This window comes from Microcaecilia unicolor, chromosome 3 (genome assembly GCF_901765095.1).
Source record: "Microcaecilia unicolor chromosome 3, aMicUni1.1, whole genome shotgun sequence".
Lineage (NCBI taxonomy): Eukaryota > Metazoa > Chordata > Amphibia > Gymnophiona > Siphonopidae > Microcaecilia > Microcaecilia unicolor.
Genome location: NC_044033.1, coordinates 90,982,497 through 91,006,947, shown reverse-complemented (window position 1 = coordinate 91,006,947; position 24,451 = coordinate 90,982,497). Strand labels below are relative to the sequence as shown.

General features: G+C 49.9%; 1 protein-coding gene across 1 annotated transcript in view; it reads right to left on the bottom strand.

Annotated features, from left to right (window-relative positions):
- The window catches only part of XPO1 (exportin 1), a 543,231-nt gene that overhangs the window by 356,544 nt on the left and 162,236 nt on the right, over nucleotides 1-24,451 (bottom strand). Inside the window, 3 exon segments of the mRNA XM_030196174.1 lie at nucleotides 13,509-13,690; nucleotides 14,205-14,249; nucleotides 14,347-14,408. Of these exon segments, the coding sequence (XP_030052034.1) occupies nucleotides 13,509-13,690; nucleotides 14,205-14,249; nucleotides 14,347-14,408 (289 nt within the window).

Genomic DNA, 24,451 nt, shown 5'->3' with positions numbered 1-24,451 from the left:
TATGCACTAATCGCACTAAGATGAACTCTTACAGAGTTGGCCTTAAGACCAGACAGACGAGTGCAGAAGGTATTCAAGCAGGGTCTGTGTAGGACAAGAGCGAGGATCTAGGGCCTTGCTGTCACACCAGACGGCAAACCTCTGCCACAGAAAGAAGTAAGTCTTTTTAGTGGAATCTTTCCTGGAAGCAAGCAAGACCCGGGAGACACCCTCTGAGAGACCCAAGGAGGCAAAATCTATGCTCTCAACATCCAGGCCGTGAGAGCAGTATCGGGATATGAGTGTAAGCATCCTTTAAGTCCAGAGAGCATAGCCAATCGTTTTCCTGAATCATGGGAAGAAGGGTGCCCAGGGAAAGCATCCTGAACTTTTCTTGGACCAGATATTTGTTCAGGGCCCTTAGGTCTAGGATGGGACGCATCCCCCCTGTTTTCTTTTCCACAAAGTACCACCTGGAATAGAATCCCAGCCCTTCTTGCCCCGGTGGCACGGGCTCGACTGCATTGGCGCTGAGAAGGATGGAGAGTTCCTCTGCAAGTATCTACTTGTGCTGGAAGCTGAAGGACTGAGCTCCCGGTGGGCAATTTAGAGGCTTTGTGACCAAATTGAGGGAGTATCCTAGCCGGACTATTTGAAGAACTCACTGGTCAGCGGTTATGAGAGGCCACCTTTGGTGAAAAAATTTTAACCTCCCCCCGAACGGTAGATCGTCCGGCACAAACACTTTGATTGCGGCTATGCTCTACTGGAGCCGGTCAAAAGCCCGTCCCTAGCTTTTGCTGGGGAGCTGCAAGGGCCTGTGGAGGCGCATGCTGTTGACGAGAATGAGCACGCTGGGGTTTGGCCTGGGCAGCAGGCTGGCGAGAAGGAGGACTGTACCTACGCTTATTAGAAGAATAGGTAACAGTCCACTTTTCCCCATAAAAACGTCTACCAGTTGAGGTACATGTTGAAGGTGTCTGGTGGGAGAATTTGTCGAAAGTGGTGTCCCGCTGGTGGCGCTGTTCTACCACCTATTCGACTTTTTCTCCAAAAATATTATCCCCCCGGCAAGGAGAGTCCGCTGTCCGCTGCTGGAGTCTACTCTCCAGGTCAGAGGTGCGCAGCCATGAGAGTCTGCGCATCACCACACCTTGAGCAGCGGCCCTGGACGCGACATCAAAAGTATTGTAAACACTCCTGGCCAGGAATTTACAACACGCCTTCAGCTGCCAGACCACCTGCTGAAAAAGTTTGGCTTGCTCAGAGGGGAGCTTGTCCACCAAGTCTGCCATCTGCCGCACATTATTCCGCATATGAATGCTCGTGTAGAGCTGGTAGGACTGAATTTTGGGAATGAGCATAGCAGAATGGTAGGCCTTCCTCCCAAAAGAATCCAAGGTTCTAGAGTCTTTGCTTGGGGGCTCCGACGCATACTCTCTAGAACTCTTGACCTTCTTAAGGGCCAGATCCACGACACCAGAGTCATGAGGCAACTGAGTCCGCATCAACTCCGGGTCCCCATGGATCTGATACTGGGATTCGATCTTCTTGGGAATGTGGGGATTAGTTAGCGGCTTCGCCCAGTTCACCAGCAATGTCTTCTTGAGGACATGACACATGGGTACTGTGGATGATTCCTTAGGTGGTGAAGGATAGTCCAAAAGCTCAAACATTTCAGCCCTTGGCTCATCCTCCGTAACCACAGGGAAGGGAATGGCCATAGAGATTTTCCGGACAAAGGCCGCGAAAGATAGACTCTCGGGAGGAGAAAGCTGTCTTTCAGGAGAGGGAGTGGGATCAGAAGGAAGACAATCAGACTCCTCATCTGAGAAATATCCGATGTCTTCCTCTGCTTCCCACGAGGCCTCACCATCGGTGTCGGACACCAGTTCATGAACTTCTGTCCGAAGCCTTGCCCGCCTCGACTCCGTAGGAACATGGCCACGGTGGGAGCGTCGAGAGGAAGACTCCCGCACCGGCGGCGATGGAGCTCCCTTCGTCGATGTTGTTGGGGAGTCCGCCTGGGAGGCAGCCGATGCCGGTACCGCTTGGGAGACCTCACCACGGACGAGGGCCCAGCCGTTTCCTCAGTCGTCTGCACCGGCGGCGCAAGCACCCCCGGTAACGGAGGAGAAGGGTGCAACAGCTCTTCCAGAATCCCTGGAAGGATGGCCCTGAGGCTCTCGTTCAAAGCGGCTGTCGAGAGAAGCAAGGAGTCCGGTACTGGCGACGAGCTGCGAATCTGTCCAGGACGCGGAGGCGGTACCGAGCTGTCCACAGGGGAGCGCATCGACACCTCCTGAATGGAGGGTGAGCAGTCCTCCCGATGTCGACGCTTGGGTGCCGGTGGCACCGGCAACCCAGAGCTCTCAGTACCACATCTGGAAGGTGACCAATGACGATGCTTCTTTGCCTTCGCACGAAGCACATCACCGGTACCTCCCGGTACCGAAGAGGACGACGTCGAATTCAAACGCCTCCTGTGGGCCGAGTCCGAAAGAGGTCGATCCCCGCCTCCTGTGGGCCGGGTCCGAAAGAGGTCGATCCCGGGGGGGCTGTACCGCAGGAGCCCTCGAGCAGGCGGAGACCTACTCGAGGGCTTACCGCCACCAGCAGGGGAATAGACAGCTCTTACCTGCGCTCCGGAAGAGGAAGCAACCTCCGACGACATCGATACCACCGATATCCTCGGTATCAAAGACGCTGGATCACCGGCAGAAGAGCTGGGTACCACAGGCATCGACGCACCAGACGATGACCTCGGTACCGAAGACGTTGAAGCACCGGACGAGGCCCTGAACAGTAGCTTCCACTGGGCCAATCTCGCCACCTGAGTCCGATTCTTCAAGAGAAGGCAGAGAGTACAGGCCTGGGGGCGATACCCGGCCCCCAGACACTGACGGCACGAAACGTGCCTGTCAGTGAGGGAGATAGTCCAGCTGCACTGGGTGCACTTTTTGAAGCCGCTGGCAGGCTTCAAGGATATGGGCGGAAAAATCATACCAGCGAAGTCAAAATTCGTGATGATAGCTAATGGCACCAAAAAATTTAGAAAAATCCCGTACGGGCGGCGAAAAAGGCCGTGCTCGAGAAGAAAAGGAAACTTACGGGGGGAAAAAAATCGACGTAAGGGAGTTTTTTTTTTTGTTTTTTTTTTTGAAAACTAAGAGACACACGACGGAAAAAGAAAATCGGACACTTCCGAACGGAAGAACACGGCGAAAAGACGCGAGGGGTCTCCTTGGGGCACAGACCGACCGAAAAACAACTGTGCTGAGCCACGGAAAAAAGAAGACTGACGAACACGAGCGCGTTTGGGCGGGAAGACAGTTGCACATGCACACGCGAGGGCTAGCAAACGCTCTTGCTAGTGAAGATCTCCAATCGGAGGGGCTGTCGTGGACATCCCCCATTCGTGAGAACAACCAGCCTGCTTATCCTCGGAGAAGCATGGTTAACAAGTTGTGAATTTAATACCATTGTAATTTTTTAAATATTAAAAACAATCTGGGCATTTTTCTACTTGAATGCCAAGATCAATGTTGTCAGTAAGTATGAGATTTTGGCAGAGCTGAGCAGGTAGTCTTCCTGATAAGCAGTTTCCATTTGAGTGAAATGGCATATTCCGTGGACTTTATGATTCAGGATCTTCCAGTATGGCTTAAAACTGACATGTCTTTACTGTTATTACCCACTCATGGTTTATAAGGGAGCTATCTCCAGTTTGTGCTTCTTCTAATTTAGCTTGTTCACAGTTCATGCTGTTGGAAAGATCTGGCTCATAAAGTATAACCCAGCTCTCCATATACTTCAATATACTTCAACTATACTTTTATAAGAGGATATAATTTGCATTTATTTAGGATCCATCAGATTTTCCTATCACCATCATACAGGCTAATAATGTGAGCCAGGCACTTTCATGATGGGTAGGTATTCCTCACTCGATCCATTTCAGTTTTAAGAATTTTTAATTATTTTTCTCTTATACTTTATAAAATCAGTTCAAATTTCAATCAAAAATAAGCACTTAGCTCAACACTAGATGACCACTTTATGTTTCTTCTTTTATTTCAAGTGATTTTACCACTGTTAAGCATAGATTAAGGAGATACCATAGGAGATACCATAGTAAGTGGTTGGAAAGATCTGAGCATCGCTCAAAAATCATTATTGTTCATGATGTTGGTAAGATCTGAGTATTGCTTGAGATTATTATTATTACTGGGGATGTTAACAGGTTTAATCTATTATCTCATTTATTATTTATTAAGGAGATATCTCTGCTTTATCAGATTATCAACATCAGAAGTGCTTGAGAATAACTCATCGGTGAGTCTTCCACACAACTTATTATTCTTCAAGATAGATTGATAATCACATTTTAAGTCTTCACATAATTATTTCTGATAAGCACAATGATACTGCAGTTCTAAAAATTTCTTTCAGATAATATCAGGAAGAATATGTATATTTTCTTCAGTTTGTAACAACCAGCTGTTTTTCACATCACCACAATACCTGTCATTGTTCTGTATAACCTGTAAACAATTTATTCTGGACTCCTGTAAACCACATTGAACCTACCAACAGGTGGGATACAAATGCAGTAAATAATAAATAAATAATAATAAATAGGCACATTCAATTATCAAAAAACATGTTCACATCCTCAATGTCACTTAACTATTAATATGCATGTTCACATATTATTCACCAAATATTTCAATATGCATGTTCACACTATCTAGGTGTATGTTAAAAAGGTTCCATTTATATTGATATTTGTGATTTGTTTTGCTTTTATTGTCGATATGTCTCATTTGTTTTATTTTTTTTCATTGTAGAACTCCGACATAGGAGCTGTGCGCCAAAACACGGCCCATGTTAGGTCATACATACAAAATTGATGTTCAAGCTACATTACTAAAAGATCAGAGTTCCTATTTTTGAAGGCTCTTAGTGTTTTCTTTTTGCTGTTTTGGACTTTGTCTTGTACTTTGTACCCTCTCTATGTGTGCTTTCAAACCTTTTTTAAAACCAGATACGTTAACTGCCGTTACCACATCGTCCAGCGAGTTCCAGAGCTTAACTATGTTGTGTTTAAAAGCATTTCCATGTAACTTCAATGAGTGCCCCTGGTCTTTATACATTTTGAAAGAGTGAAGGTAAAATTATGTATAATCATACCTGATAATTTTCTTTCCATTAATCATAGCTGATCAATCCATAGACTGGTGGGTTGTGTCCATCTACCAGCAGGTGGAGATAGAGAGCAAACTTTTGCCTCCCTATATGTGGTCATGTGCTGCCGGAAACTCCTCAGTATGTCGATATCAAAGCTCCATCCGCAGGACTCAGCACTTAGAGAATTACACCCACGAAGGGACACTCTGCCCAGCTCACCACCGCCGAAACGGGGGAGGGGAATTAACCCAGCTCATCCCCACACAAGTGGGGGAGGGGAATCCCTCCAGCTCATCCCCGCGGAGCGGGGGAGGGACACCACACCCGCCGATGCGGGGGGATCTGGCTTATCCTGCAACCGCAACCGCGGGAGGAGCTGACTGACCCTAACACCGCCGAAGCGGGAGGGGTACAAAACTGCCCTACAGCCGCACGAAGCGGGAGGGAGTGCCGGCAGAATTTTAAGTCTCAATCCAGCCCCGTAAAACGGAGGGGAGAGGAATGCAGCAGCTCACTGTAACACAAACTCGTCTTAACTCTTGAAGAATCCAAGTGAAAAAACTTGAACACGAAGTCTTTCTGAAGTAACTGAAGACTAAACTTGAACCTGAAATGCAACCAGAATAAAACAATACAGATATCTGGGAGGGGCTATGGATTGATCAGCTATGATTAATGGAAAGAAAATTATCAGGTATGATTATACATAATTTTACCTTCCATATCATCAAGCTGATCAATCCATAGACTGGTGGGATGTACCGAAGCAGTACTCACCCAGGGCGGGACATAGAAATCCCTGACCGCAACACTGAAGCTCCAAACCGGGCCTCCGCCCGAGCAGCCACAGTCAAGCGGTAATGCTTGGAGAATGTGTGGGCCGAAGCCCAAGTTGCCGCCTTGCATATCTCTTCCAAGGAGACGGAACCGGCCTCTGCCATCGAGGCCGCCTGAGCTCTTGTGGAGTGAGCCTTCAGCTGGATAGGCGGCACCTTCCCCGCGGCCACATAAGCCGCTGCAATGGCTTCCTTGACCCATCTTGCCACTGTAGGCTTAGCAGCCTGCAGACCCCTACGAGGACCTGCAAACAGGACAAACAGATGATCCGATTTCCGGAAATCATTGGTCACTTCCAAGTATCTGATGATGACTCGTCTCACATCCAGATATTTAAGATCAGAGTACTCCTCTGGGTAGTCCTCCCTACGAAAGGAAGGGAGACAGAGCTGCTGATTCACATGGAAGCGAGAAACAATCTTGGGCAGAAAGGAAGGCACTGTGCGAATAGTCACTCCTGCCTCAGTGAACTGCAGAAAAGGCTCTCGACATGAGAGCGCCTGGAGCTCGGAAACTCTTCTGGCTGAAGTGATAGCCACCAAAAAGACTGCTTTCAACGTCAGGTCTTTCAGAGATGCCCTCGACAAGGGTTCAAACGGCGGCTTCTGCAATGCTCTTAGCACCAGGTTGAGATTCCACGCAGGCACCACAGAGTGCAGAGGAGGGCGCAGGTGATTAACTCCCTTGAGAAAGCGCACCACATCTGGCTGCGAAGTCAGGGAAGCACCCTTCAGGCGGCCCCTGAAGCAAGCCAGAGCCGCTACCTGGACCTTAAGGGAACTGAGCGACAGGCCTTTGTCCAGACCTTCTTGCAGGAACGCCAACACTGAAGAAATTGGAGCAGTGAAAGGAGAAAGAGAGCCTGCTTCACACCACGCTGCAAAGATACGCCAAACCCTGGCGTAAGCAGTAGAAGTAGAGCGTTTCCTCGCTCTCAGCATAGTGGCGATGACCTTGTCTGAGAAGCCCTTCTTCCTCAGACGCTGCCGCTCAATAGCCAGGCCGTAAGACCAAAGGGGGAGGGATCCTCCATCACCACGGGACCCTGATGTAACAGGCCCTGCTCCACTGGCAGCCGCAGAGGATCGTCGACTGAGAGCCTGATCAAGTCCGCATACCAGGGACGTCTGGGCCAATCCGGACCCACCAGGATTATCCTGCCGGGATGCTTTGCCACCCGGTCTAGCACCCTGCCCAACATGGGCCAGGGCGGGAACACATAGAGAAGCTCTTTGTGTCGGCCATTGTTGGAGAAGAGCATCTACTCCCAGGGATCGAGGGTCCCGTCCTCTGCTGAAGAAGCGCGGCACTTGGCAATTGGCCGATGACGCCATCAGATCTAGGCTCGGCTGGCCCCAGCGCTTCGTGATGTCCAAGAACGCCTGAGCAGATAGCTGCCACTCTCCGGGCTCCAAGGTATGGCGACTGAGAAAGTCCGCCTTGACATTCATGACTCCGGCAATGTGGGCCGCTGACAGCTGTTCCAGGTTCGCTTCCGCCCACTGGCATAGACTCATAGCCTCCTTGGCTAGAGGGGCGCTCTTGGTACCTCCCTGGCGGTTGACATAGGCCACAGCCGTGGCATTGTCCAACAGGACCCGTACAGGCTTCAGCACCAGTACCGGGATGAACTCCAAAAGCGCCAACCGAATGGCTCTGAGTTCCAGGAGGTTGATAGACCACTTCGCCTCTGCAGGAGACCAGAGGCCCTGCGCTGTCCTTCCCAAGCAGTGGGCTCCCCAGCCCGACAACGAGGCGTCCGTCGTGACGACAATCCACTCTGGGGTCACCAGAGGCATTCCCGCAGACAACTTATCTGTCTGCATCCACCAGCTCAGCGCCTTGCGCACTGCTGGATCCAAGGGAAGACGCACCGCATAATCCTCCGACATCGGAGTCCAGCGCTGCAGCAGAGAGTGTTGTAGTGGTCTCATATGAGCCCTGGCCCAGGGCACTACTTCCATCGTGGCCGTCATAGAGCCCAACAGCTGCACATAGTCCCAAGCCCGAAGAGGAGAGGCTACTAGGAACTGGTCCACCTGAGCCTGAAGCTTGACAATCCGATTGTCTGGCAGGAACACTCTGCCCACTTGGGTGTCGAATCGAACTCCCAGATACTCCAGGGACTGAGTCGGGCGCAGCTGGCTCTTCTCCCAGTTGATGATCCATCCCAGGGAGCTCAAACGAGCAACTACCCGGTCCACAGCTTTGCCGCACTCTGCATAAGAGGGGGCTCGGATCAACCAGTCGTCCAGATAAGGATGGACTTGTACTCCTTCCTTTCGCAGGAAGGCCGCTATGACCACCATTACTTTGGAAAAGGTCCGCGGAGCAGTAGCCAACCCGAAAGGGAGGGCTCTGAACTGGAAGTGTCGTCCAAGGACTGCAAAACGCAGAAAGCGTTGATGAGGAGGCCAGATGGGAATATGCAGGTACGCTTCCTTGATGTCCAAGGATGCCAGGTACTCCCCTGCCTTCACTGCCGCTATAACAGAGCGGAGAGTCTCCATGCGAAAGTGCCGCACTTTCAATGCCCGATTGACCCCTTTGAGGTCGAGGATAGGCCGGACAGAACCTCCTTTCTTTGGTACCACAAAGTAAATGGAGTAACGCCCCTTGCCAAGCTGACTTTCTGGCACCGGAACGACCGCACCCAGGCAGATCAGATTGTCCAAAGTCTGCTGCACTGCCACAGCTTTGACCGGAGACTTGCAGGGAGAGAGTACAAACCCGTCTCTTAAGGGTCGGCAGAACTCTAGCTTGTAGCCGTCTCTGATGACTTCCAGCACCCAAGCGTCTGAAGTTATTGTGGTCCACTCGCCCAGAAACGAGGACAGCCGTCCTCCAATCTGCACTGGGGCGTGGACCAATACCCCGTCATTGGGTACGAGACCCTGGGGGAGGACCGGAGGGAGCACCTCCGGGACGGCGGTCTCTGCGAAAGGAATGCTGCTTGGGGGAGAAATTCCTCTTAAAGGAAGAGGGGGCAGAAGAACCCGACCTGCCCGGGCGGTACCGACGGGCTTCCTGAAACCGTCCTCTGGAGGTACCGGGACGAGCACTAGCCCGAGCCCTGACCTCTGGTAACTTCTTGCCCTTAGACGTGCCGAGATCGGTCACGATTTTGTCCAGCTCGACCCCAAAGAGCAGCTTGCCTTTAAAAGGCAATCTAGCCAGGCGGGATTTAGAGGCGTGGTCAGCAGACCAATGTTTCAGCCAAAGCCACCGCCGCGCAGAGACTGTCTGAGCCATGCCTTTAGCTGAGGCTCTCAAGACATCATACAGCAAGGCTGCCAAATAGGCTAAGCCCGATTCCAGGGCCGGCCAATCAGCCCTCAAGGAATGATCCGAGGGGGAAGCCCGCTGCACCATAGTCAGGCACGCCCTGGCCACATAGGAGCCGCAAACTGAGGCCTGCAAACTTAAAGCAGCCGCCTCAAAGGACGACCTTAAGGCCGCCTCCAATCTTCTATCTTGGGCGTCCTTTAGGGCCGTGCCACCTTCCACCGGCAATGCCGTTTTCTTAGTCACCGCAGTGATTAAAGAATCCACGGTAGGCCACAGATAGGCCTCACGTTCACTCACAGCCAAAGGATAGAGGCGGGACATAGCCCTAGCCACTTTAAGGCTCGCTTCTGGGACATCCCATTGAGCTGAAATTAAGGTGTGCATGGCATCATGCACGTGGAAGGTTCTAGGCGGGCGCTTCGTCCCCAGCATAATGGCAGAGCCAACAGGGGCTGAGGGAGAGACGTCCTCCGGAGAGGATATCTTCAAAGTGTCCATGGCCTGTAACAACAGGTTGGGCAAATCCTCTGGGTGAAAAAGCCGCGCTGCAGAGGGGTCATCCGCTCCAACCGAGCGGGGATCCGTCTCCTCCAAGGAATCCGCAAAGGACCGTTGGGAGACCTCCGACACGCTGCCCTCATCTACATCGGAGGAGACAAATTCCTCCAAGGCCTGGGAATCAACCCGAGGGCGTTTACCTCTGGGAACCTCAACCTCTTTACCAGAGGAGGGAGCGGGGGCAGCGTTGTGCATGAGGAAGGCCTGATGCAGCAGTAAAACAAACTCGGGGGAGAAACCCCCCAGACTGTGCACTTCCGCAGCCTGGGCAACAGCCCTAGGCGCGCTCTCGACCGGCGCTCGCAATAGCGGGGGAGAGACATGCTGCGCATCCAAAATGGCGTCCGGCGCGAAACTCCGCGAAGGAGCCGCGCGGGAAGAACGGCTCTTAACTTTAGCCGCTTCTGTGCCGTCGCCCAAATTAAGGGCGTTCATGGCATGAATGTCTCCAACCTCAAGGGCGGCCCAAGAAGAAGCCGTCCGAGCCGCATGGCCGGCCAAGATGGCGGAGGCGAGGAGCGGGGGATGGGCGTTTATGGCGGGAAAAACCGCCACGCCGGAGGAAGGACCGGGACATTCATCGGTCGCGAAACTGCCACCCAACAAGGGCGAATCAGGCTTTAAGACCCCCGCATCCCCTCTAGAAGCGCTCAAGCGACCTGGGGAGCGACCCTTTGCGCCCTCGCCCTCCGACGCCATGTGCCACGAGGAGAAGAATCGGGGAACCCCCGCCCGCTATAAAAAGGTAAAATTACCTGCTGTCCGCTCCGAGTTGTAACGACCTGGTGTCTCAGTGAGTAGCTGCAATAGACGCTTAAATAAACGTCGAAATAAACGCCTTTAAGGCCGTTCAAAATTTTTTTTTTTTTTTTTTTTTTTAACGGAGCCAGCGGGAGGGGGGAGAAAAGGAGGGACCTGGCACCACCAGGTTTGCACTTGCTCAAAGAGCCCTCAACCCCAGGCACTCAACAAAACCTAAAAATTAGGCTTGGAGGCCTAGCCAGAGCTGCTGCTGTGTGTGACCACCACCTGCTGAGATAGAGAACATACTGGGGAGTTTCCGGCAGCACATGACCACATATAGGGAGGCAAAAGTTTGCTCTCTATCTCCACCTGCTGGTAGATGGACACAACCCACCAGTCTATGGATTGATCAGCTTGATGATATGGAAATATTGATTTACTTTTACCTGTTCTACACCACTCAGGATTTTGTAAACCTCATTCATATCTCCCCTCAACCATCTCTTTTACAAACTGAAGAGTCCTAACCTCTTTAGCCTTTCCTCTTATGGGAGGAGTTACATCCACTTTATCATTTTGGATGCTCTTCTTTGAACCTTTTCTGATTCCACTATATCTTTCTTGAGATACGCTGAACAGAATTGAAGACAATACTGAAGGAACGATACAGAAGCATAATATTCTTGGTCTTATTTTGCATCCCTTTCCTAATAATCCCTAGCATCCTGTTTGCTTTTTTGGCTGCCGCCAAACACTAGGCAGATTTCAGCGTAATAACTACAATGGCACCTATATCTTTTTCTTGAGTACCGACTCCTAAGATGGACCCTAGCATCAGGTAAATATGATTTGGATTATTTTTCCCAATGTGCAGCACTTTGTATCTGTCTATATTAAATTTCATCTGGCATTTTAGATGCCCAGTTTTCCAGTTTCCTAAGGTTTTCCTGCAATTTTTCACAGTCGGCATGTGTTTTAACAACCTTTAATAGTTTTGTGTCATCTGCAAATTTAATCACCTCATTCAGCGTTCCAATTTCCAGATCATTTACAAATATGTTAAATAGAACCGGTCACAGTACAAATCCCTGTGAACTCCACTATTCACCCTCCTCCATTGAGAAAAATGGCCATTTAACCCTCCCCCCATCTGACGTTGGTTTGCTGCATGATCTGAGCCTGGAACAGAACTGAGGGACTTTGCTGTTGAGATGAATGGTAATAAGATCCACTGAGGGGGTGCCGCCCTCTCCGAAGATCTTGTGGACTATGCCCATGTTGAGAAACCACTGGTGCGGCTGCAAAACCCTGCTCAGTCTGTCCTTTCCTCATAGGTAGACGGCTCGGACCATTCCGTAAAGGAGGGCCCACTTCCACATCCCCAGTGCTTCACGACATAAAGAGTGGGATCCTGTACCCCTGCTTCTTCACATCGAATTCTGCAACCTAGTTGATGATTTGAATTAGAATGATTTGGTTTTGTAGCCGATCTCTGAAAGCCTTTAGAACGTTAAGATGGCCCTTACCTCGAGAATGCCCACTGGAGATCAAGGGCATCAAAGATAGCCCAAAATGGGCAAAAATGCTTTTTATACCAACTTTGAACGCTTATAATTTTTCAACCACTTGAATGAAAGTGCTGCAAATTCGAATGCCTCATTACAGCCGTGCATTTAGTACACCTACCAAAAATCAACCTGAAAGGCCAACTAGTTTAGAAACTACAGCAGCCTCAACATCGCTGTAAATTGATTTTTGCCGGGTTTTTTTGGCAAAGTTTGAGCCTAAACCATTCCAAAAGTAAGAGGACTAGGAACATGGGGTTTTGCCAGTTCATTAAGCCCTAAACGTAGTGCAGGTTCTCCAAATATCCCCCTTGTACTACTAAAACTTCCAGTTTTACAGCTTCTGGAAGTTGGCCCAAAATGTCATTTTTGCTCAGGCGACATTTTGCAACCTTTTACTTGAGGTCCCCTAGAACCTCCAATTTTTAGTTTTTTGAACTAAAATTTTGCACAGCTTTGTTTTTTATCATAAAGAAACTATGTACCAAATTTCATCAAAATCTGAGATGGTGAGGTGGGGACCCCTGGTCCACTTGACACGGAATGACTCAGAGGCAACAGCGCAAGAGGCAACTTTTTCCACTCCGGAGGATCAGTAGCGTGGGAAAGGCAGTGAAAGGGTGAACCTATGTGCCTGCATCCACAGCGTGGGCAAAGACAGGGACAAGGCTTGCCTATGTGTCTTTAAAGTGGGCACCATCAGCCACAACACCCCTGCTACAAATGCAAAACAGCACAGGAGCCACCCAAGGCAGATTTCTGAAGGAGCTTGAACAAGCTGCATCCACCCTGCTGGGAAGATAGAGAATACTGAAGAGGCAGATGGAGCTAGCTGGCCATGAGGCACTATGGTTTTTCAGTGCTCTCTATCTCCCCTTGCTGGTTGATGGGCATAACCCACTCGTAATGGATTCATCTGCTTGATGACAAGGAATGGGGCTTGTGGGAATCTCTTCCAAGGTTGAGGGAATCCACTCGAGGTCTGAGGGAATCCTACGGGGATGGATGCAGGTCTTGCGGGGTTCCAGTAGTGTAGCACACGGTTAAAACCGTGTCCGCACTGCAGACCTCCTCACTCCCCCCCCCCCCCCCCACTTCCTGAATCCTGCCTCTCTCCCCCACCCACCCAGCTATAAGAATACAAATACAGCCTGTTTGTCCTCGGAGAATTCATATTTCCTCTTTTTATCATCCTCATTTAAGTATATTCTTGTTAAGTTACTCTGGATGAAGATACCATATAAATGCTGGAAATAAAATTTGTTGCAACCACCTCATTATAAGCACTAATAAGAAAATTGTAACGCCACCAAAATGTGAAATAAGGAGACATATGGCTTTACTTACCTGTCTTTCAAATGTTTAGCCTTCACTTGAGTAATCTGACCACTGGAGAAATCAAACACCTCTTCACTCAACAGTTTAAGAATTACCATGTTGTTCTGACAAAGGCTTTCACTTGTCCTGCTTGCCCCAACAATGTCACTAATAAAGGTTGGCCAATGTTTTGGCCACTCTTGTTTCAGTATCTGAAAAAGGAGCATGTACCATCACAACATGTTTTGTGACCTCAAAGTTTCTTCAGACAAAATCACACATGCAATTCAAACCAGTGAATACAATTTATGAATGACTCTATTGTGTCCCTTTAGTTCAGAACACAATCACCTTATTCAAATTAAGTTTAAGTCAATTTAGTCAAAATTAGCAGTAAAACATCAGAGAATTTTACTTGTATATAAATGTGTATTCAGAAGATCAGTCACACACTTGCAACTCAAGCTTCTTTATAATTTGTTAAACTAGTCCAAGACAATATGATTTTCCCACTGAAAAACTAAAACGGTCTCATTACATACGCATAGGTAAGCAAAGAAAAATGATATTTACAGTTTCAGCCTTGAAATGGCTACAAAGAATACTTTTTTTTTTTTTTTTTTTAAATAAGAAAAAAAAAATGATACATTTGGTCAGAGCACAAGAAACAGACCTGAGCAAAAGCTTATCTTCAGGAAAAACAATTAGATATAAATGACTACATACCTGGACAAGAATCATATTCAGCTTCCCTATATACACCTTCTCTTTCTAAAAAAAGAACAGCACATTAATTATCAGTATATGCTTCCCTAAACAGCAACAAAAGCAAAAACACAAAAAAAATCCCCACAACACACGAACTTACCTCAACACATGTTGCATCAGACGACGTTTTAATAATCAAGCCCACAACATATTTTTTTATTCCTGCATTGAGACAAGGATACAAATTAATTTAAACAAATTAACAGTATCTTTAAAGCTTTGGAAAGTATAACCTGTGTGTAGTTTTAAAATTGGTACTCAATCTTGTTGACTTAAAAAAAAAAAAACATCTAATATAATAAAACGCACCGTGAACGTTCTAATGAGGACAACGTTCTGAAGTCACTAAAACACTCCCTGAAGGCCAGGTTCGTGGCGTTCGTGGTGTGAAGCCAGCCAGGCTGCCAGCCGTCTCTGCCCCGCCCTCGCGTCAAACGTCATGACGTCGAGGGCGGAAAAAAAAACAAAGCGCAGCGTCAGGGAAGGAGGCGGCGCTCCCGACGTCTCTAGCCTTCCCTTCGCTGTGTTCCGCCTTCTTCTGACGTCAAGGATGACATCAGAAGAAGGCGGAACACAGCGAAGGGAAGGCTAGACGTCGGGAGCGCCGCCTCCTTCCCTAACGCTGCGCTGCCGGAACCACCGCCACGGAGGTAAATTTAAAAAAAAAAAAAGGGATGTTGGGGGGAGAGAAGAGGGTGGGCAGTTGAACAATGGGAGCGGGAGGGCAGAGGAGAAACGACAGCAAGGATGCGAAGGGGGGGGGAAGAAGAGGGCAGGACAGGCTGGGACATGGGAGACAGAAGAGCATGGATGTGAGGGGGGATCATGGAAGGGAGAGAGGGGAATTGCTGGAAAAGGATGAATGGAGGGGGCAGGGGACAGAGAAGCATGGATGGGCATGGATTGAGATGGCAGGGCTCAGGGAGAGAGGGGAATTGCTGGAAATGGATGAATGGAGGGGGCAGGGAACAGAGGAGCATGGATGGGCATGGATTGGGAGGGCAGGCATCAGGGAGAGAGGGGAATTGCTGGATAGGGATGAATGGAGGGGACAGATGGGCATGGATGGATATGGATTGCAGGACAGGCCTCAGGGAGAGAGGGGAATTGCTGGATAGGGATGAATGGAGGGGGCAGGTGACAGGAGCATGGATGGGCATGGATTGGGAGGGCAGGGCTCAGGGAGAGAGGGGAATTGCTGTATAGGGATGAATGGAGGGGACAGATGGCCATGGATGGATATGGATTGCAGGGCAGGGCTCAGAGAGAGAGGGGAATTGCTGTATAGGGATGAATGGAGGGGGCAGGTGACAGAGGAGCATGGATAGGCATGGATTGGGAGGGAAGGGCTCAGGGAGAGAGGGGAATTGCTGGAAAAGGATGAATGGAGGGGGCAGGGGACAGATGGGCATGGATTGGGAGGGCAAGGCTCACACTCTCTCTCTCATATACAATGTATTTCTGACTCTCACTCTCACACACTCTGTCTCACAATGTATCACATTCACTCTCTATGTGCCACACAGTCACTCACACACTTGCTTAGTCTCATACACTCACTCTCACAGAGAATCTGTGTCTCACACACACTCTCTCTCTCGCACACACACACACTCTCTCACACTGTGTCTCACATACACACTTGCACACACTCTCATTCTCACACACACTCACACCCAGACTCACTCTCTCTCTCACACACACACACTCACACTTTCACTCTGTCTCTCACACAGTCACTCTCACATACACTCTCCCAAACATACACACTCCGAGGAAAACCTTGCTAGCGCGCCCGTTTCATTTGTGTCAGAAACGGGCCTTTTTTACTAGTTATACATAATGCCAATAAATTGTTGAAACTCAACCTTCATCATGGCTATACAATAAATCAATACCATATGTTCAATAGAATGAACTGACTTTACAAGTTTGGATATATTGTTCATAGATCTCAAGTACTGCCTTTTCAAAAATCTCACATTTTTCTTCTTATATAGTAAACTTTCCATACAAAAAGTATACTTAAAATCTTGCCACAAGACTAAATTAGCTCTTACATAAAATAAAAGCAGAAATATTTTAGTAGTTCCCAATCTATAAATTCTCTCTTCTCACTGATCTCAAGCCCTTTCCTGACAAAAATCAATATAGAAGCTCAGTAGATTTTGCAAAAAGGGTTAATTTTATAGTATATTTTTCAAGACTAGCATTCAACTGCCAACTATTATGCTTTTTTTAAAAGCCCAAAATGGATTATACCTGCATGGCCTTTACATAAACTAACATGGACTAAACATTATTGAAATCTTAGAAGTTTTAAATATATTGCTTTTTAAAAAAATTACAAACTTAGTGTGCATCTAGGTAAGATACTTCTCTTCACCTGTTTATTTTAACTTTCTTATATTTCTTTATTTTCCATACAATCAGTGCAGCCTCTCTTCCTCTTAAGAGATGGTTCTTCTCATGTTAACTGCCTGTGCTCTTCTGATTTGAGCTTACTTCTTTTCCTTCCTTTCTTTCTCCACCTCTATGTCCTTTCCTCCCTTCTATTCCCTTCCTTCCTTCTTGTCTTCCCTGGTGAGCAGAACCCTTATTGAATGAGACAAGGCAACAGATAGAAAACAGCAGCATAGGGCCTTGGATCCCACGTGCATACTCGTGTGCCGGGTTTCAACCTCTTCAACATAAGACATTGCTTTAAAGGGGTAGGACCAAAAAAGGCTGAGCATACACTCTGTGGTCCTGCACTGCTATCAACAGGCCTGAGAAAGAGAATGGGGAGGAGAGAAGGGGTGGAAGTCAGATGCCAGAAAGGAGTAAGGGAGAGGGGAAGAGAGATGCCTGACCTGATGAAGTGAAAAGGAAGAGAGAGAAGACTGCTATAGATAGAAGTAGTACAGAGGAAGTTTGAAGATTGAATAAGGAGATACATAAGTAATGCCACACTGGGAAAAGACCAAGGGACCATCGAGCCCAGCATCCTGTCAACAACAGCGGCCAATGCAGGTCAAGGGCACCTGGCAAGCTTCCCAAACGTACAAACATTCTAAACATGTTATTCCTGGAATTGTGGATTTATCCCAAGTCCATTTCGTAGTGGTTTATGGACTTGTCCTTTAGGAAACCATCTAACCCCTTTTTAAACTCTGCTAAGGAAAGAATAAGGAGGCTAGGGCTTTTCAGCTTGGAGAAGAGACTGCTGAGGGGAGACATGACAGAAGTATATAAAATAATGAGTGGAATGGAACAGGTGGATGTGAAGCGTCTGTTCACGCTTTCCAAAAATACTAGGACTAGGGGGCATGCGATGAAACTACAGTGTAGTAAATTTAAAACAAATAGGAGAAAAGTTTTCTTCACCCAACACATAATTAAACTCTGGAATTTGTTGCCTGAGAACGTAGTGAAGGCAGTTAGCTTCGCAGAGTTTAAAAAGGGGTTGGACGGTTTCCTAAACGACAAGTCCATAGACCACTACTAAATGGATTTGGGAAAAATCCACAATTTCAGGAATAACTTGTATAAAATGTTTGTACGTTTGGGTAGCTTGCCAGGTGCCCTTGACCTGGATTGGCCGCTGTTGGAGACAGGATGCTGGGCTCGATGGACCTTTGGTCTTTTCCCAGTATGGAAGTACTTATATCCTTATATTTGTACTTATGTAAGAATGTTCAGGCAATGGGCTCTTTAACATACTTAGCATTTTTTTCCATTTCTCCCTACTGAATGCCAACTCCATATTAGCCTCACTGTCTTTGCCTGTTTACAGTGTATAATACCACTGGTGGTATGCTATGATTTAAATATCATTATCACTTTTTTGTACAATCAAGCATTACTGCTTCAAATATTTATCGTTTGTTCTTTTCTACTGAGACAAAGCGAATGCTACATACCTGTAGAAGGTATTCTCCGAGGACAGCAGGCTGATTGTTCTCACTGATGGGTGACGTCCACGGGAGCCCCTCCAATCGGAAACTTCACTAGCAAAGTCCTTTGCTAGTCCTCGCGCGCCCATGCGCACCGCGCATGCGCGGCCGTCTTCCCGCCCGAACCGGCTCGTGTTCGTCAGTCCCATATGTAGCAAGACAAAGCAAGGGAAGACACAACTCCAAAGGGGAGGCGGGCGGGTTTGTGAGAACAATCAGCCTGCTGTCCTCAGAGAATACCTTCTACAGGTATGTAGCATTCGCTTTCTCCGAGGACAAGCAGGCTGCTTGTTCTCACTGATGGGGTATCCCTAGCCCCCAGGCTCACTCAAAACAACAACCATGGTCAATTGGGCCTCGCAACGGCGAGGACATAACTGAGATTGACCTAAAAAATTTACCAACTAACTGAGAGTGCAGCCTGGAACAGAACAAACAGGGCCCTCGGGGGGTGGAGTTGGATCCTAAAGCCCGAACAGACTGTCGCGTCGGGTATCCTGCTGCAGGCAGTAATGAGATGTGAATGTGTGGACAGATGACCACGTCGCAGCTTTGCAAATCTCTTCAATAGTGGCTGACTTCAAGTGGGCTACCGACGCAGCCATGGCTCTAACATTATGAGCCGTGACATGACCCTCAAGAGCCAGCCCAGCCTGGGCGTAAGTGAAGGAAATGCAATCTGCTAGCCAATTGGATATGGTGCGTTTCCCCACAGCCAGTCCCCTTCTGTTGGGATCAAAAGAAACAAACAATTGGGCGAACTGTCTATTGGGCTGTGTCCGCTCCAGATAGAAGGCCAATGCTCTCTTGCAGTCCAATGTGTGCAGCTGACGTTCAGCAGGGCAGGAATTAGGACGGGGAAAAAATGTTGGCAAGACAATTGACTGGTTCAGATGGAACTCCGACACAACCTTTGGCAGGAACTTAGGGTGAGTGCGGAGGACTACTCTGTTATGATGAAATTTTGTGTAAGGGGCCTGGGCTACCAGGGCCTGAAGCTCACTGACCCTACGAGCTGAAGTAACTGCCACCAAGAAAATGACCTTCCAGGTCAAGTACTTCAGATGGCAGGAATTCAGTGGCTCAAAAGGAGGTTTCATCAGCTGGGTGAGAATGACATTGAGATCCCATGACACTGTAGGAGGCTTGACAGGGGGCTTTGACAAAAGCAAACCTCTCATGAAGCGAACAACTAAAGGCTGTCCTGAGATCGGCTTACCTTCCACACGGTAATGGTATGCACTGATTGCACTAAGGTGAACCCTTACAGAGTTGGTCATGAGACCGGACTCAGACAAGTGCAGAAGGTATTCAAGCAGGGTCTGTGTAGGACAAGAGCGAGGATCTAGGGCCTTGCTGTCACACCAGATGGCAAACCTCCTCCATAGAAAGAAGTAACTCCTCTTAGTGGAATCTTTCCTGGAAGCAAGCAAGATGCGGGAGACACCCTCTGACAGACCCAAAGAGGCAAAGTCTACGCTCTCAACATCCAGGCCGTGAGAGCCAGGGACCGGAGGTTGGGATGCAGAAGTGCCCCTTCGTCCTGAGTGATGAGGGTCGGAAAACACTCCAATCTCCACGGTTCTTCGGAGGACAACTCCAGAAGAAGAGGGAACCAGATCTGACGCGGCCAAAAAGGAGCAATCAGAATCATGGTGTCTCGGTCTTGCTTGAGTTTCAACAAAGTCTTCCCCACCAGAGGTATGGGAGGATAAGCATACAGCAGACCCTCCCCCCAGTCCAGGAGGAAGGCATCCGAAGCCAGTCTGCCGTGGGCCTGAAGCCTGGAACAGAACTGAGAGACTTTGTGGTTGGCTCGAGATGCGAAGAGATCTACCAAGGGGGTGCCCCACACCTGGAAGATCTGTCGCACTACACGGGAATTGAGCGACCACTCGTGAGGTTGCATAATCCTGCTCAACCTGTCGGCCAGACTGTTGTTTACGCCTGCCAGATATGTGGCTTGGAGCACCATGCCGTGACGGCGAGCCCAGAGCCACATGCTGACGGCTTCCTGACACAGGGGGCGAGATCCGGTGCCCCCCTGCTTGTTGACGTAATACATGGCAACCTGGTTGTCTGTCTGAATTTGGATAATTTGGTGGGGCAGCCGATCTCTGAAAGCCTTCAGAGCGTTCCAGATCGCTCGTAACTCCAGAAGATTGATCTGCAGATCGCGTTCCTGGAGGGACCAGCTTCCTTGGGTGTGAAGCCCATCGACATGAGCTCCCCATCCCAGGAGAGACGCATCCGTGGTCGGCACTTTTTGTGGCTGAGGAATTTGGAAAGCACGTCCCAGAGTCAAATTGGACCAAATCGTCCACCAATACAGGGATTTGAGAAAACTCGTGGACAGGTGGATCACGTCTTCTAGATCCCCAGCAGCCTGAAACCACTGGGAAGCTAGGGTCCATTGAGCAGATCGCATGTGAAGGCGGGCCATGGGAGTCACATGAACTGTGGAGGCCATGTGGCCCAGCAATCTCAACATCTGCCGAGCTGTGATCTGCTGGAACGCTCGCACCCGCGAGACGAGGGACAACAAGTTGTTGGCTCTCGCCTCTGGGAGATAGGCGCAAGCCGTCCGAGAATACAGCAGAGCTCCTATGAATTCGAGTTTCTGCACTGGGAGAAGATGGGACTTTGGATAATTTATCACAAACCCCAGTAGCTCCAGGAGTCGAATAGTCATCTGCATGGACTGCAGGGCTCCTGCCTCGGATGTGTTCTTCACCAGCCAATCGTCGAGATAGGGGAACACGTGCACCCCCAGCCTGCGAAGTGCCGCTGCTACTACAGCCAAGCACTTCGTGAACACTCTGGGCGCAGAGGCGAGCCCAAAGGGTAGCACACAGTACTGGAAGTGACGTGTGCCCAGCTGAAATCGCAGATACTGTCTGTGAGCTGGCAATATCGGGATGTGAGTGTAGGCGTCCTTCAAGTCCAGAGAGCATAGCCAATCGTTTTCCTGAATCATGGCAAGAAGGGTGCCCAGGGAAAGCATCCTGAACTTTTCTTTGACCAGATGTTTGTTCAGGGCCCTTAGGTCTAGGATGGGACGCATCCCCCCTGTTTTCTTTTCCACAAGGAAGTACCTGGAATAGAATCCCAGCCCTTCTTGCCCGGATGGCACGGGCTCGACCGCATTGGCGCTGAGAAGGGCGGAGAGTTCCTCTGCAAGTACCTGCTTGTGCTGGAAGCTGTAAGACTGAGCTCCCGGTGGGCAATTTGGAGGTTTTGAGGCCAAATTGAGGGTGTATCCTTGCCGGACTATTTGGAGAACCCACTGATCGGAGGTTATGAGAGGCCACCTTCCCTCCGACTGGCAGGTCGCCCGGCACTGACACATGGATGTCGGCTATGCTCTGCTGGAGCCAGTCAAAAGCTCGGCCCTTGCTTTTGCTGGGGAGCCGAGGGGCCTTGCTGAGTCGCACGCTGCTGACGAGAGCGAGCGCGCTGGGGCTTAGCCTGGGCCGCAGGCTGTCGAGAAGGAGGATTGTACCTACGCTTGCCAGAAGAGTAGGGAACAGTCTTCCTTCCCCCAAAAAATCTTCTACCTGTAGAGGTAGAGGCTGAAGGCTGCCGGCGGGAGAACTTGTCGAATGCGGTGTCCCGCTGGTGGAGCTGCTCTACCACCTGCTCGACTTTCTCTCCAAAAATATTATCTGCACGGCAAGGCGAGTCCGCAATCCACTGCTGGATCCTATTCTCCAGGTCGGAAGCACGCAGCCATGAGAGTCTGCGCATCACCACACCTTGAGCAGCGGCCCTGGACGCAACATCAAAGGTGTCATACACCCCTCTGGCCAGGAATTTTCTGCACGTCTTCAGCTGCCTGACCACCTCCTCAAATGGCTTGGCTTGCTCAGGGGGGAGCGCATCCACCAAGCCCGCCAAATGCAGCACATTGTTCCGCATGTGTATGCTCGTGTAGAGCTGGTAAGACTGAATTTTGGCCACGAAAGAATGGTAGGCCTTCCTCCCAAAGGAGTCTAAGGTTCTAGAGTCCTTGCCCGGGGGCGCCGAAGCATGCTCCCTAGAACTCTTGGCCTTCTTTAGGGCCAAATCCACAACTCCAGAGTCGTGAGGCAACTGAGTGCGCATCAGCTCTGGGTCCCCATGGATCCGGTACTGGGACTCGATCTTCTTGGGAATGTGGGGGTTAGTTAGAGGCTTGGTCCAGTTCGCCAGCAATGTCTTTTTTAGGACATTATGCATGGGTACTGTGGACGCTTCCTTAGGTGGAGAAGGATAGTCCAGGAGCTCAAACATTTCAGCCCTGGGCTCGTCCTCCACAACCACCGGGAAGGGGATGGCCGTAGACATCTCCCGGACAAAGGAAGCGAAAGAAGTTCACGGACCTGTGTCTGCAACCGTGCCCGACTCGACTCCGTGGAGCCACGTCCATGATGGGAGCGTCGAGAGGTAGACTCTCTCGCCCGCATCGGCGAAGCTCCCTCCGCTGACGTAGTCGGGGAGCCTTCCTGGGAGGCGACCGCAGACGGTGCCGCACGCGGTACCGATGCGGAAGGCCTCACCTCGGGCATGGGACCAGCCGGCGCCTCGCTCGACGGTACCGGTGGCGCAAGCACCCCCGGTACCGGAGGGGTAGGGCGCAACAACTCCCCCAGGATCTCTGGGAGAACGGCCCGGAGGCTCTCGTGTAGAGCGGCTGTGGAGAAAGACATCGATGTCGATGCAGGAGTCGATGTCAAAACCTGTTCCGGGCGTGGAGGCTGTTCCGGGCTGTCCAGAGTGGAGCGCATCGACAGAGGGTGAGCGGTCCTCTCTGTGCCGATGCCTACTGGGTGCCGACTCCCTCGGCGACCCAGAGCTCTCGGTGCCGACACGGGATGGAGACCGGTGACGATGCTTCTTCGATTTCTTGGAGCGAAGCATGTCACCGGAGGTTCCCGGCACCAACGAGGAGGACGTCGAATCCAGCCGTCTCTTCCTCGGGGCAGAGGCCGAAGGAGGTCGGTCTCGGGGGGGCTGTACCGCGGGAGCCCTCAGGGCAGGAGGAGACCCACCCGAAGGCTCACCGCCACCAGCAGGGGAATGGACAGCCCTCACCTGCGCTCCAGACGAAGCACCACCGTCCGACGACATCAGCAAAAGAGGAGGTCTCGATGTCACCGACGCGTCCCTCCGATGTCGCCCCGATGCAGAGGGTCGATGCCTCGATACACTCGATGCAGTCAGGGGCGAAGATGAAGGTCCGGGCGCTGACGACGTCGATGCACTGGATCCTCCCGGTGCCGACGAAGAGCCCGAGAACAAAACGTTCCACTGGGCCAATCTCGCTACCTGAGTCCGCTTTTGTAAAAGGGAACACAAACTACAGGCCTGCGGGCGATGCCCAGCCCCTAAGCACTGAAGACACGACGCGTGCCTATCAGTGAGCGAGATGACCCGGGCGCACTGGGTGCACTTCTTGAAGCCGCTGGGAGACTTCGATGTCATGGGCGGAAAAATCACGCCGGCGAAATCAAAAGTCGAAATGGCGGAAAAGGCACCACAAAAACAAGGGGAAGAAAACTTCGATCCGAGGCCTAAAAGCGGCCTACCCAGACGACGAAAGAAAACTTATCGGGGCGAAAAACTGGAAATATGGGGAGGAAAAAGACCGGAGAGTCTTCTTCCACACAGAGTTTTTTTTTTTTTTTTTTTTACACGAAGTAAGAACGACGCGCGAGTTCGACTTTCCGGGGCGCGACACGGCGAAAACACGACCGTACCGAGCGCGGACAAAAGAAGACTGACGAACACGAGCCGGTTCGGGTGGGAAGACGGCCGCGCATGCACAGTGCGCATGGGCGCGCGAGGACTAGCAAAGGACTTTGCTAGTGAAGTTTCCGATTGGAGGGGCTGCCGTGGACGTCACCCATCAGTGAGAACAAGCAGCCTGCTTGTCCTCGGAGAACTATAATTTTCGTCCATATGAGCTCTCATATATTCTTTAACATATTTTTCATGTATATTTCTCCAGTTCTCTCTGTTGTGTCTGTGTCCTTCTACTGTCTTTGCCTAACAGCGTCTTCAGTGCACAGTACTGCTGTTGGTATGCTAGGTTTAAATGTATTAACTTCTTTTTATTTTAATAAAATTAAGTATTTCACTGTTTCAATTTTTATCAGGTATTCCTCCCTACTGTGGCATATAATTGAGCCTCTGCTCCCATTGTAACCACTAGGCTCACTTCCCTTACCTAGTTTCAGCCAAGTGATTTGCTGTCGGTCACCTTTTTGCTAGGTAGCCTCGATTCTCAAC